This window comes from Echinops telfairi, unplaced genomic scaffold (assembly GCF_000313985.2).
Source record: "Echinops telfairi isolate 266 unplaced genomic scaffold, ASM31398v2 ScPeMD7_7427;HRSCAF=8465, whole genome shotgun sequence".
NCBI lineage: Eukaryota > Metazoa > Chordata > Mammalia > Afrosoricida > Tenrecidae > Echinops > Echinops telfairi.
The window spans coordinates 3,409,875-3,422,526 of record NW_022111327.1 but is presented as its reverse complement, the minus strand read 5'-3'; the positions used below and the strand labels follow the sequence as shown (position 1 = coordinate 3,422,526).

The window sequence follows — 12,652 nt, the reverse complement described above, 5'->3', positions numbered from 1 at the left end:
CATTAGGGGACTGATGAAGTCAGGTGGACTGCAGAGGATGGACTCGAGACACAACTGGGAGATTGGACAATCAACTCTTACTGACATTGGTCCATGGAGACGCAGCGTTTATCTGCCCCGGTGGGTAGAACTGCCCCTGTGAGTTTTCGGGACTAGAAAGCCCGTCTTTCTCCCACGAAGAGGTCAAACTGCTGACCTTGCAGTTAGCAGCCCAACGCATAATCACTACACAGCCAGGACTCCTGGACCAAAGGGAAAGCAAACTTACTGCCATCTAGTTGAAAGCGGCTCCGCTTTGCAGTTGGAAACCACCAGGCACTCACTGAATGGAAGACGGAGCTTTCTCCTCCCTTAACGAGTTAGTCTCAGAAACTCACAGGGGCAGGTCTACCCTGTCCTCCAGTGTTGCTGTGATTCAGGCTCCTGGAAGGTCAGTTAAGCAGAAACAAATGGCAGGGAGAGAGGGGTCAGGATTTAGTGAAAATTGGATAAGAGAGACAAGAAGGCAAAGACAACTTTGAGATTTTTGAGTTGGATATCCTAGATTTTGCCTTTAACTCATAGAATAATATCCAGAGAACATTTTATTTCATTTTTAAAATCATTTTATTGGGAGCTCGTACAACTCTTAGCACAATCCATACATACATCCATTTGTGTCAAGCACATTTGTACATTTGTTGCCCTCATCATTGTCAAAACATTTGCTTTCTACTTGAGCTCTTGGTATCAGCTCCTCATTTTTTCCCCTCCCTCCCCGCTCCCCTCTCCCTCATGTACCTTTGATAATTTATAAATTATTATTTTGTTATATCTTACACTGTCCAACGTCTCCCTTCACCCACTTTTCTGTTGTCCGTCCCCCAGGGAGGAAGTTATATGTAGATCCCTGTAATCAGTTCCCCCTTTCCACCCTACCTTCCCTCCACCCTCCCTGTATAGCCTCTCTCACCACTGGTCCTGAAGCAATCACCTGTCCTGGATTCCCTGTGTTTCCAGTTCCTATCTGTACCAGTGCACATCCTCTGGTCTAGCCGGATTTGTAAGGTGGAATTGGGATCATGATAGTGGGGGGAAGGAAGCATTTAAAACTGGAGGAAAGTTGTATGTTGCATCGTTGCTACACTGCATCCTGACTGGTTCGTCTTCTCCCCGCGACCCTTCTGTAAGGGGGTGTCCAGTGGCCTACAGATGGGCTTTGGGTCCCCAATCTGCACTCCCCCTCATTCACAATGATATGAATTTTTGTTCTTTGATGCCTGGTATCTGATCCCTTCGTCACCTTGGGATCACACAGGCTGGTGTGCTTCGTCCATGTGGGTCTTGCTGCTTCGCAGCTAGATGGCCGCTTGTTTATCTTCAAGCCTTTAAGACCCCAGACGCTTTATCTTTTGATAGCCGGCACCAGAGAACATTTGAACAATGTATACCACACAGGGTTTACTGAATGCCTAGTTTCTCTTTCTATTGCTTTAGCTCAGCGATACTACAACTCCCAGGGTTCCCCGTTCCACCACAATCCCCTTTGAGTCGGCCGCTCAGGGTTCTGGGACCGGTAGTGCGAGCCCTATTTACCCAAGTTCGAAATAGGGGCCTGTGGAAGCATGAAGAGGTAAGGGTTTGTCTGAGGAGCCGGCGGCGAGCGGAGCTCTTTTCTCCCTTTTTACTTTTAAAAAATGGGTTTTATGCATTTCTGTTTGGGGTGTGTCACTTTGTCGGGGTGCCGTTTCATGTGAGCGGTGCCACAAAGGAGCAGGGAGGAGGGGAGGCGGGCGAGGCAGGCCTGCAGGACGAAGTTCAGGAAGGGCAGAAAGGGGTGCCAGCTTACAGAGGAATGTCTTGCTGGCACAGATTTGTAAGCCAAGTGGCTGGCTTTAAGAGCCGAATGGATGCTGTGGCCTCTTGCTGTTTTCTGACGGACCCGGCGGGGCAAAAGGGTCTGGGCTGACCGACACCATATGCCGGTGGGACCTGGGACAGCCCCTGCCCCATTTGCCGTAACTCCGCTTCGGCGTGGGACTCATGTTTTGTCGTGTTGGTGCGTGGAGGGAAAGTCGCTCCGGCCCCTCGGGAAGCACGCAGTGCTTTGACATTGTAACAGAAAGTGCTACTTTGCTTCTACCCATTGAGAAGGCAAACACAAAGCCGGGTTGATGTGTTACAAACAAAAGCATTGTTGCGAGCAGTTCCCCCTACTGGTTGTGCGAGGAAAGGCAGCTTTTTCATGGAGTTGGTCAATGTGGTGAGCCTGAACTTCAATTCTTGACAGTTGCACACACCGCTTTTTTAAAGGCGTCTCATTCAATTAGTTGTGTAATCACTCTGCATGTAAAATCATCACGCTCGAATAGTGCAACGAGTTTAAAATCTCGATATGCTCTCCTGCTCTGCCATTTCCATGCATCTTTAAAAGGAAACCAGAAACTTTCTGATCTTTTTCCTGTTTGAAAATAACCTTTTAAATTCTGTACGTATTCATTCAAAAACGTGTGTTTTGCATGCAAAATATATATATATTTAAGATCTCTGTTTCTGGCTTCATCAAAACCCCAGTATGAAAGGCTTTTTTAAGTGGAGGTGTTTGATTTAGAGCATAATACTAAACACTCACATCCACTCTAAACTTAAGAAAAATGGCATTGCTGGTGCCTTAGAAGCCACAGCTGTGGGCCCTTCGTGACTGCTGCTTCTCCTTCCTCTCCTCCCCAAAGTAACCACTCTCCTGAATTTTGGTTTCATCATTGTTATCAACAACAGCAACATTTAAAACAAATATCTTAATTTAGACCTTCACAATATGCTAGTAGCTTGGGTCCATTTGCATCTTTATAGAAATTAATGAGTCTTGTTATGAATTTTAATGGATTTCTCACTCAATATTTCTGTTTGACATTCATCTTTTTGAGATTGCTGTAGTGACTCATTTTTTTTTTCATATCGAAGCCACTTTCAACTGAACAAGGACTTGCTAACCAGTAAATAAAACTTAAAGGTACCCAAAAGGGCAGTTATAAACCCTGGGCCTAAGGATATGTTCTTGATTCCCAAAATAGGCCCAAGCCTTTTTGGATGTGGGAATCTGGTTTTTATGGAGGGGATACTTTTTCTAGGCTTCATCAAGTCCCTACTCAGTAAAAGGCTGTCATGTAAGCACTATGTTTAATGTTTATTTTCCCGATGGAGTTACCCCTTTGTGCTGTTTTTGCTATTTGTTGCAGCTAGCATTCCTTAGCTTTCTACATAGCCACGCCTAAGCTATCAAATGTTCCTACTCTGTTTACATTTCTTTCTATGTTTTCTCCCTCATAGTTTTCATCTACTCTCACAGATCCAAATCTTGTCAACACAGATGACCTTTAGATTTCCGTGTACCACCTCAGATTCTCATCTAAGCAACACTTCTCCCATCTCTCTGTTTCCTTTTAGCCAGTAACACTTATAGCCACTATTACTTGCATTTAAGAGGCCTTTGAAACATTTCTGATCCACCATGCCAGTGTTTTAGTGGTAGTAGGTAGCTGACTTGGCATGGATAAAACAATATTGGCCTTTCCTTTCCCAAATTATTGATTCCACTTGGGCCTTCCTCTTTTCATCTCTCAGTTCCACAGCATATGATTTGGGAGTAATAATTGACCTGTCCTTTACCCCCACTTCCCCAAAGGCCCACTCATCTAACTCTTCCCTTCATGTCTATTACCACTCCATCCATTTAGGACCTTCATCTCCTTCTACCTCATAAATCTCAGTGGTTTCCTATCTAGTTCTTTTGGTTTCTTCCCTTCTAATCCATATCACATATTTCAACCACATTCATCTTCCTTTTAAAACATCACTGGCACGATGTCGCTTAGCTCCCAAGCGAGTTACTTTCCAACACTTACAGATTTAAGTCCAGGCCCCTTCTGTGGTAGATTTAAAGGTATACATCATTGGAGCCACATTTATCTCCCAAGATTATTTCCCATTACAGCCATACAGGAATGTCAGCTCAATGAAACTGCTCGTTATCCTGCACTCTTCTTTCCTTGATCACAACTTAGCCTTCAGTGGCCGCTTTAACAATTACCTGTCCAAAGTCTTCACCAGGTAGCTCCCACTTCTCTCTGTCTTCTGTGAACCCCTACTAATTTGGCAATATGCTTCTACTTTGTATTGTTATTCTCTCTACCTCTCCGTATAGGAGTGTGTGTAAGCTTGAAGATAGGGACTCTGTCTAAAGTGTTTTAACGAGCATAGCCATCATTAATGAGCATAATGCATTCTATGTAGTAGGAGCTTTTGGTTTTCTTTGTGTGTATATGTGTACATGTGCTTTGTTTTGTTTCTTTTTTTTTGATACAGCATTATTAAGGTAAAACTCACATACTAACTTCTTTCCCTTAGAATAATGTTCTTATTCATGATCTTCTACTTAGGGGTAGGTATTTAGTAAATACTTATGACTGACTGCATGACCAAGGGTACTAAGTTGTTGGGGAAGTGTGTCTGAACAAATACGGTCACTAGTGGTAGAGAACAGAGAAATATATCTTTTCAGACTGTCTTCTACTTTCTGTACTGTGTTTTTAATTTATCCCAGGGTAAACAGCTGTGTCAAGAGTGATGAGCATGTCCTGGAGGAGTTGGAAACAGAAGGGGAGAGGCAGCTGAAAAGCTTGCTTCAGCATCAACTTGATACCTCCGTCTCTATTCAAGAGTAGGTATCGATTTTTTTTCAAACAAGAGAGAGTATTGTAGACGCTCCCCTTCAAGTGGCAGCCCCCTCTGGAAGGACCATTCTTCTCCCACCCTGTAAGCTTAGAAAACTTCTACTTTGTACACAAGATTGGATTCTGGGGCTCTTCCTTCTCTAGCCCATTCTTTCTGGGTTAAATACAATTCCTATGTCCCATGTATTCCCCCCAACACAGTAGGTATAACCCAATGTTATCGCTGTCCGTGAACGTGACTTTTCCACAAAATTAAGAAACATTTTTCCCCTCTGTTTAATAATTTAATCCTCAATACTGAGCACAGCAACTGATGCATAGTAATTACTTCAAAATTTTGTTGATCCTGTCATTTTTGAATCTTAAAACTATTGCCACCAAGTCACTTCCAGTTCATAACCACCTTATAGGACAGAGTGGAACTGCCCCTTTGGGTGACTGAGGCTGTAAATCTTTACGGGAGCAGACAGCCTCATCTCTCTTCTGCAGAAACCTGGGGAGTTTGAACTGCTGACCTTGTGGTTAGCAGCCAAACATGCAACCACTATGCCACCAGGGCTGCTTCTAAATCCTAGAGGGGGCTGTTGCTGGAGTTGCCCTTCACTGCAGTGGTGTATCAGCCTGGAAACAGGATGTATGAGAGATATTGACTGATGAATTTCTTAGACCTCTTATAAGCAGATCCCCCGTTTCTGTGCATTTTGGCAAACTCAAGGCATTATCTTACACTCCTCCTGCTTGTTTTGCAGATGCATGTCTAAGAAAGAGAGTTTTGCTCCTGGTACTTTGTACAAACCTTTTGGGAAAGAAGCGGCTGGGACGATGACTTTGTCCCAGTTCCAGACCCTGCATAAAAAGGACCAGGAAACAGCTTCTCTCAGGGAACTAGGGCTCAATGAAACAGAGATCCTAATCTGGAAAAGCCATGTTTCAGGTGAAAAGGTAAGTAGGGCAGTGAAGAGCAGGAATTCTTCCTTGAATCTTGAGAAACTTTGTATTTTTAGTTCTCACAAAACTGAGCTCTGTGTGTGGGCCTAGGCTGGGGAGTTTGGTAAAAGAGAAGCCATTCTTGACTTTTTAGCCACCACTTCTAGAACTGTTCCTTTCCTAGGCCCTGCTTGTCATCTTATTTCTTCCTTGAGGTGATCAGCTCAAGGCGTGGCCTGTGTGAGAGATGCCATCTGATTTCTCTGGTTTCAGAGGACAAGACTAAGGGCAACCCCTGAAGCAATACAGAACCGTCTTCAAGATATTGAAAAACGGATCACAGAGCGTCAGCACATCCTTTGCTTGCCACAGAGATTTGCAAAGAGCAAGCAGCTGACTCGGCGAGAAATGGAAATTGAAAAGTCTTTATTTCAGGGTGCTGATCGCCACTCCTTCCTTAAGGCGCTTTATTACCAAGGTAGGTGTTCCCTAATGACTCTGATGTGTTCTTCACTGCGAGAAAGACTGAAAAAAGCTCATTAAACATGAGAAGTTGGTGAAGGGAATAAGAGAAGACAAGAAATTCTCTCTACTTCTGCGGAAAGTATAGCCCCATGGGAGAGATAAATATGCAAACAGATAGTTGCAATTCAACCTGGAAATTGCCAGTATATGGGGATGTATAGAAAATGCTGAGGGAACCCAGAACATAGATTATCTTAGTTCACTTGGGGGACTCAGGAGTTGACATTTGCACTGAGTCTTGAAGGCTTTTGTCAGGGAAATAAGGGCAAAAGGACATTACAGATAAAGCTGATTAGGAACAGACCTATGAAAGGTTCTGCTGTGTGTAGGGGTAAGGTCTATACACGGTAGGAGCCTAAAGCATGGCAGGGAATGACAGCAGATGGCACTGGAAAGGTACAACAGACTAGATTGTGAAGGGTCTTTATGCTCAGCTATGAATTAACACAAAATATGTAGCTTCACAGTAGGTGTCTTAACCTGAAAGTATTCATTTGGCAGGTATATTTTGTGAGGCACTTGGAAGGTTCACAGGAACCCTGGTGGTATAGTGGTTACACGTTGGGCTGCGGTCCACATGGTTGGCAGCTCAAAACCACCAGCAGCTCCATGGGAGAAAGGCTGGGCTTTCTGCTTCTGTAAACTGTTAACCTTCTCTAGCCCACAGGGGGTCACTAAGAGTCAACATTGACTGATGGCAATGAGTTTGGGGTTTTGTTTTTTGATTTTTGGAAGGTTCACAGAAGTTTAAGGAGTGGTGCCAATTATAATCTGGTTAGAAAGGAAATTTAGACTATTGAGTAAGAATGTTAGATAGAGTTGAGTTGTTCTGGACTGTAAGAGTTCAGAAGAGGGACATGCCATTGTAGTGGTGGCTGAAGAAGTCTTCTCAGAGGAGGTAAGATTTACTCACTCACTGCCATTGAGTCAATTCTGACTCATAGCAACCCTATAGGACAGACATAATAGAACTGCCCTGTGGATTGCTGAGACTATAACTCTTTACGGGAATAGAAAATCTCATCTTTTTCCAGTGGAGAGGCTAGTGATTTCAAATTGCTGACGTTGAGGTAACCCACTAAGCCACCAGTGCTTACGATTTAAGTGATCTCTTAATACTACCCGTTCTTTTGAAAGAGGAAGGAACACATCAATTACAAAGGATAATGTGAGCACTAATGAAGTGTTTGGGAGAATTGTGAGAAATGAGGTTAAAAAGGTAGGTTCGAATCAAATACTGGTGGATTTTATAATGAGCAAAAATGAATATTATGTAATAGTTAAGGTAATTGTTTACAGAGTTAGTGTGAGTATGGTTGAAGATTTTAAAATCTGGAATAATCTAATAAAAGCAAATATTTTCAAATGGTTCATCTGGAATCCAATAAATAAAATTAATTAGAGAGAGGAAGAACTGGTGGTGTGCAGAATGGTTAGGGGGTATTAATAATCATTGAGGCATGAGGGTCTGGTCTAGAATGATGGCAATTGAATTAGAAAGAAAGAGAAATTACAAAGGAAGCATTAATAAAACTTACTGACAGAGAATAACATAGGAAGCTCATTGGGGAGGAATGTGTCAAAGAAAAGTCAAATGTTTCTAGATTCCAGGGCTCATCAATTGACAAAATTAAAGTCTTATGAAGAAATTGTAAGGAAATATGTTGAACTCTTGGTTGTAGTAGGTTTATTAAATGCAGATATTGGAGAGGCACCTGGAAATGCATCATAGAAGGGCAAAAGCGCAGTCAGTACTATATATAAATAATTGGGAATTATCTATGCTTAGATTACAGTTAAGCTGTCAGAATGAATCAGTTATTTAAGATAAGCACCATAAACTTGAAAAAGCAGCAGTGAGAAAGGAAGAATAAACAAATGGGTAGATTTTTGTCAAAAGAAGTGATAGCCTACTGATTAAGAAATCGGCTAACTGACTGCCTGGGAAAGTCCTGGCTCTTCCACATACCAGCTATGAGATGTTGGGCAAGTTACTGTGTGTTCTGTCTTAGTTTCTTCAACTGCAAAGTGAGAAGATTCAAAGTTAGCCACATTACAGGAATAGTGTGATGAATGAATCAGGTAATACATGGAAACCACTTCGAATAGTACCTGATATTTGGAGAGAGGTGGATGAATCTCTTCTGTTTCCTATCTTTGAAATGCTTTGCTTTAAACCTTCGCAGCATACAACAAAAAGACAAGTGCAGACAAGTACATGACCTCAATGAAGAAGATAAAATTAGGCAACAAAAGGCAAGTTGAGATTTTTCTTAAAGTGTTAGATTTAGGAATATAGCCTAGGATCCCAGATATCTGAGTTAAGGACTTATTTCACTCCATATTCAATAGATGACGATGTTTATAGGAAATGATGATCTAGATCAGTGGTTCTCAACCTTCCTAATGCCGTGATCCTTTCATAAAGTTCCTCATGTGGTAGTGACCCCCCAGCCATAAAATTATTCTCATTGCTACTTCATAACTGCAATTTTGCTATTGTTGTGAATCGGGCGACCCCTGTGAAAAGGTCATTCGACCCGCACAAAGGGGTTGTGACCCACAGGTTGAGAACCGCTGATCTAGAGGGAGCATTTCCTGATAGTAGATATTAAAGAGAGGAGTTAGAAATTGCAAAGCTTTTACATTTAGTGTTGTTAATTGTTTTTTTCTCTAAACCTTACATTAGTGTACCATCTATAAATTGACCTTAATGATTTTAAATACTATTTCACAACTAATTTTGAGTATTTTTATTATTCAGAAAAGTATAACTATTGATAATCATGGTTATGATAAGAATATAATTGATATTTTTGAAATTTACTTACAATAAGATAGATTCTTTTTTTTTTAAATGTAACCATTACTACAATCAGAAAACAGTTCCATTATAGTAAAAAGAAATTTACTCAGACTACCTCCAGCCTCTACCCTATTTATAATCCCTTCCAACCACTGACCTTTTCTCCATCACTACAGTTCTGTCTTTTAGGGAATGTCATAAAAATGGAATTGGATAATCTGTAACCTTGAGCCTGGCTTCTTTCGCTCAACATCATGCCTTTGAGCTCCACTCACATGTTATGTAGCAATAGTTCCTCTATTCTGCTGAGCAGCATTCCGTTGCATAGATGTACGAAAGCTGACCCAGATACACATTGCAGTGTATTTGGTTCATTTCCAGATGTTGTACAGGATTTTTATGTGGACGTAAGTTTTTATTCCTCTATGGTAAATCCCTAGGAGTGGGATTACCGGGTCACATGGTGTTTGTATAAAAGAAACCGTCCAATCATTTACCACAAGTCAGTGTACGAGAGCTGAGTTGCTCCTGCCCTTTTGTCATCGTGGTATTGTTGATATTTATCTTAGTTACTCTAATAGGTGTGTGATGGTATCTCATTGTAGTTTTAATTTTCACTTTCTTATGGCTAATGATGTTGAATATCTTTACATATGCTTATCTGCACCTTATATCCTCTTTGCTGACGGGTATTTTAAAATATTTTGCTGCTTTTTAATTGGGTAGCTCATTTTCTTCCTGTTGAATTGTGAGATTTCATTATGTATTCTAAAGAGAACCTTTTGTTGACTACGCAATTGACAATTTCCCTCAGTCTGCGTCTTGCCTTGTTTTTTTGAACAGTCTTTCACAGAGCAAATATTTTAAATTTGGATTAAAATATAAATTAACATTTTTTGTTTGTTTATGGATTGTGCTTTTGTTATTAAGTCTCAGGACTCTTTACCTAACACCAAAAACAAAACAAAACGAAAATCTTAAATCCATTGCCTTTGAGTCAGTTCCGACTCATAGCAACTCTATACAGGATTTCTAAGGCAAAATCTTTACAGGAACAGACAGACTAATCTTTCTTCCTTGGAATAACTGGTGGGTTTGGGCCACCATGACCTAACATGAGGTCATGGAAAATTTTCCTTCCTGTTTCCTTTTAAAAGTCTTAAAGTTGCACATTTTACATTGAAATCTATGATCCGTTTTGACTTGATGTTTATATGTAAGATAAGAGATTCAAGATTCACTGTTCGTGTGCAAGAATATCCAATTTTTCCAGTACCAATTACTGAAAAGAGTAATATTTTCCCATTTATTTGCACTTGCCTTTTATCAGAAATCAACCTTTAAAAATTTTTTTTTCAGAAATCAACCTTATCTGTGTGTTAATATTTAATATCATAACTAGTAGTGAAAGATTGAAATCTTTCCTTCTAGGATCAGGAACAAGACCAGGATATCTACAACTTCTTTTTACAATGGAGGGATGTTAGAATTCAATAACAGTAGGCTATTCAGGAAATTTCTAAGTAATGGAAATTAAACAACACAATGGCAGTGTTTCCCCAGTAGGAGATACCACCCTCTGGGAAGTACTGGAAGGATCCAGGGGGTCTACACTTTATCTGATTTATGGGCTGTAGTACAAAAATTTAATTGCCAGGGGGAGGCTGAGCACTTTTTTGGTTGTTTTTTTTCTAGAAAGGGGGCTGTAGACCAGTAAGTTTGGGAATAGTCAGTGGACCAAACAGAGAACACAAAGCAAATTAAAAGTTACTTTGAGATGAAATAAAGCAAAAGCACAACATACTGAAACTTACAGAATGCAATTGAAGTAGTATTTAGAGGAAATTTTATAACCATAAATGCCCATATTAAGAAGTAAGAGCTGAAGTCAGTAACCAAAGCTTTTGCCTTAAGAACATAGAAAAAGAAGAGCGAGTTGAACCCAGATGAAGCAGATAGAAGGAAATAAAGATTACTGTGAAAATAAATTAAACAGAACAGTAAAACATCTATGTAACCAAAAGTTGATTCCCTGAAATGACCTACAAAATTCATAATTCTTTGGCTAGACAGACCAAGGTAAAAAAAGCAAGACTTAAATTACTAAACCCCAGTTCTACTCTGATTACTATTTTATTTTATTTTATTTTTTTAAATCCATCCTTCCAATCTTTGCATTCTGGGTCAAGAGTTTAATTAATTTACATTTCATTAGCTTTCATGTAATTACTGAGAAGATAGGATTTCTGCCTGCCATTTTACTATATATTTTCTGTATACTATATCAGGCTCCTTCTCTAATGTGGAGGACAGCTGAGAGCTACAGAGAGATAGGGTGCAATACATAAGGAAATCAGAGGTTTCTTACTGTTTTCGACATCTTTTTCTTGCCTCAGTATTTGCATAATTGCTATTAGCCTTTGAATAGCTTCCAAAGTACTTTTGTTTGTATGTTTGTATAGTGTGTGTGTATGTGTGTAAACAGTGTGGAGGTGCTCATACCACCACCCTTCTCCAGATGATCAGGTCTCACCAATTTTGAAGAATAGCTTTTACTGGATATAGAAATGGGTATTTCTTTCCTTTGGGTATTTTGAATCTGTCATTGCAGTATATTCTAGCCCTATAATTTCTGTTGAAAAGTCAACTATTAATCTTATGGAGGACACTTATCCATAATAAGTCTCTTCCCTCTTGCTGATTTCAAGAGTTGCTCTTTGACTTTTGTCTTTGACAGTATTCTGCTAAGTCTAGGTAGAATAATCTCCTTGAGTTTATTATACTTGGAGTCCATTTAGCTTCTTTGATGTGTGGAGTAGTATTTTCAGCAAATTCCAGGATCTCTCAGCTATTAACTCTTCAAATATTCTTTGTGCCCCTTTCTTTGCTTCTGGGACTCCCAATATACAAATGTTAGTATTCTTCATAGCCTTTCACAAGGTCTGTGAAGCACTGTTAATTTTTCTTCATTCCTTTTTCGGTCTGCTCCTTAGACGGGGTAATCTCAATTGATTTCTCTTTAGGTTCACTGATTCTTTCTTCTGTCAGATCAGATCTTCTTTGGAGTCTTTCGAATGAATTTTTCATTTCAGTTATGCTGTTCAACTCCAGAATTCCTATTGCTGTTTTTATAACCCCTAACACATTATGTTATCCCTTATATGCTGACATCATTCTCAAACTTCTTTTGTTCTGTAGATGCAGTTTCCTCTAGCTGTTAGAAAAATTAAAAGTACTTATTTAAAATATTTGTCTAGCAAGCACTGTGTCTGTGCTTTCTCCACACACTTTCTATCGATGATAGCTTTCTCCCTTGTCCATGTTCCATTTTTTCCTAGTTTGTTTTCCAAGTCGAAATTTTTGGTAAATTTGGACATTTTAAATAGTACAGCATGGCAATTCTAGAAATGTTTCCCCCCAACACACACCTAGAGTTTCTTGGTATTTAAAAAATCAATTTATTGGAGGCTCTTACAGTTCTTATAACATTTCATACATCAATTGTATCAGGCATCTTTGTACATATGTTGCCATCATCAATTTCTAAATATTTTCTTTCTATTTGAACCCTTGATATCAGCTCTTCTTTTTCCCTCCCTCCCCACCTCCCACCCTCATGACTCCTTGATAAATTATAAATTATGATTATTTTCATATCTTACACCAACCGCTGTTTCCCACC

General features: G+C 40.0%; 1 protein-coding gene across 1 annotated transcript in view; it reads left to right on the top strand.

The window, feature by feature from the left end:
• The first annotated feature begins 3,843 nt into the window (after positions 1-3,843).
• Positions 3,844-12,652, top strand: part of RBM41 (RNA binding motif protein 41) — a 45,366-nt gene continuing 36,557 nt past the window's right edge. The window contains exons 1-5 of the mRNA XM_045298545.1: positions 3,844-3,922; positions 4,345-4,354; positions 4,583-4,699; positions 5,462-5,654; positions 5,913-6,117. Of these exons, the coding sequence (XP_045154480.1) occupies positions 3,844-3,922; positions 4,345-4,354; positions 4,583-4,699; positions 5,462-5,654; positions 5,913-6,117 (604 nt within the window). The remainder of the gene's footprint in view (positions 3,923-4,344; positions 4,355-4,582; positions 4,700-5,461; positions 5,655-5,912; positions 6,118-12,652) is intronic.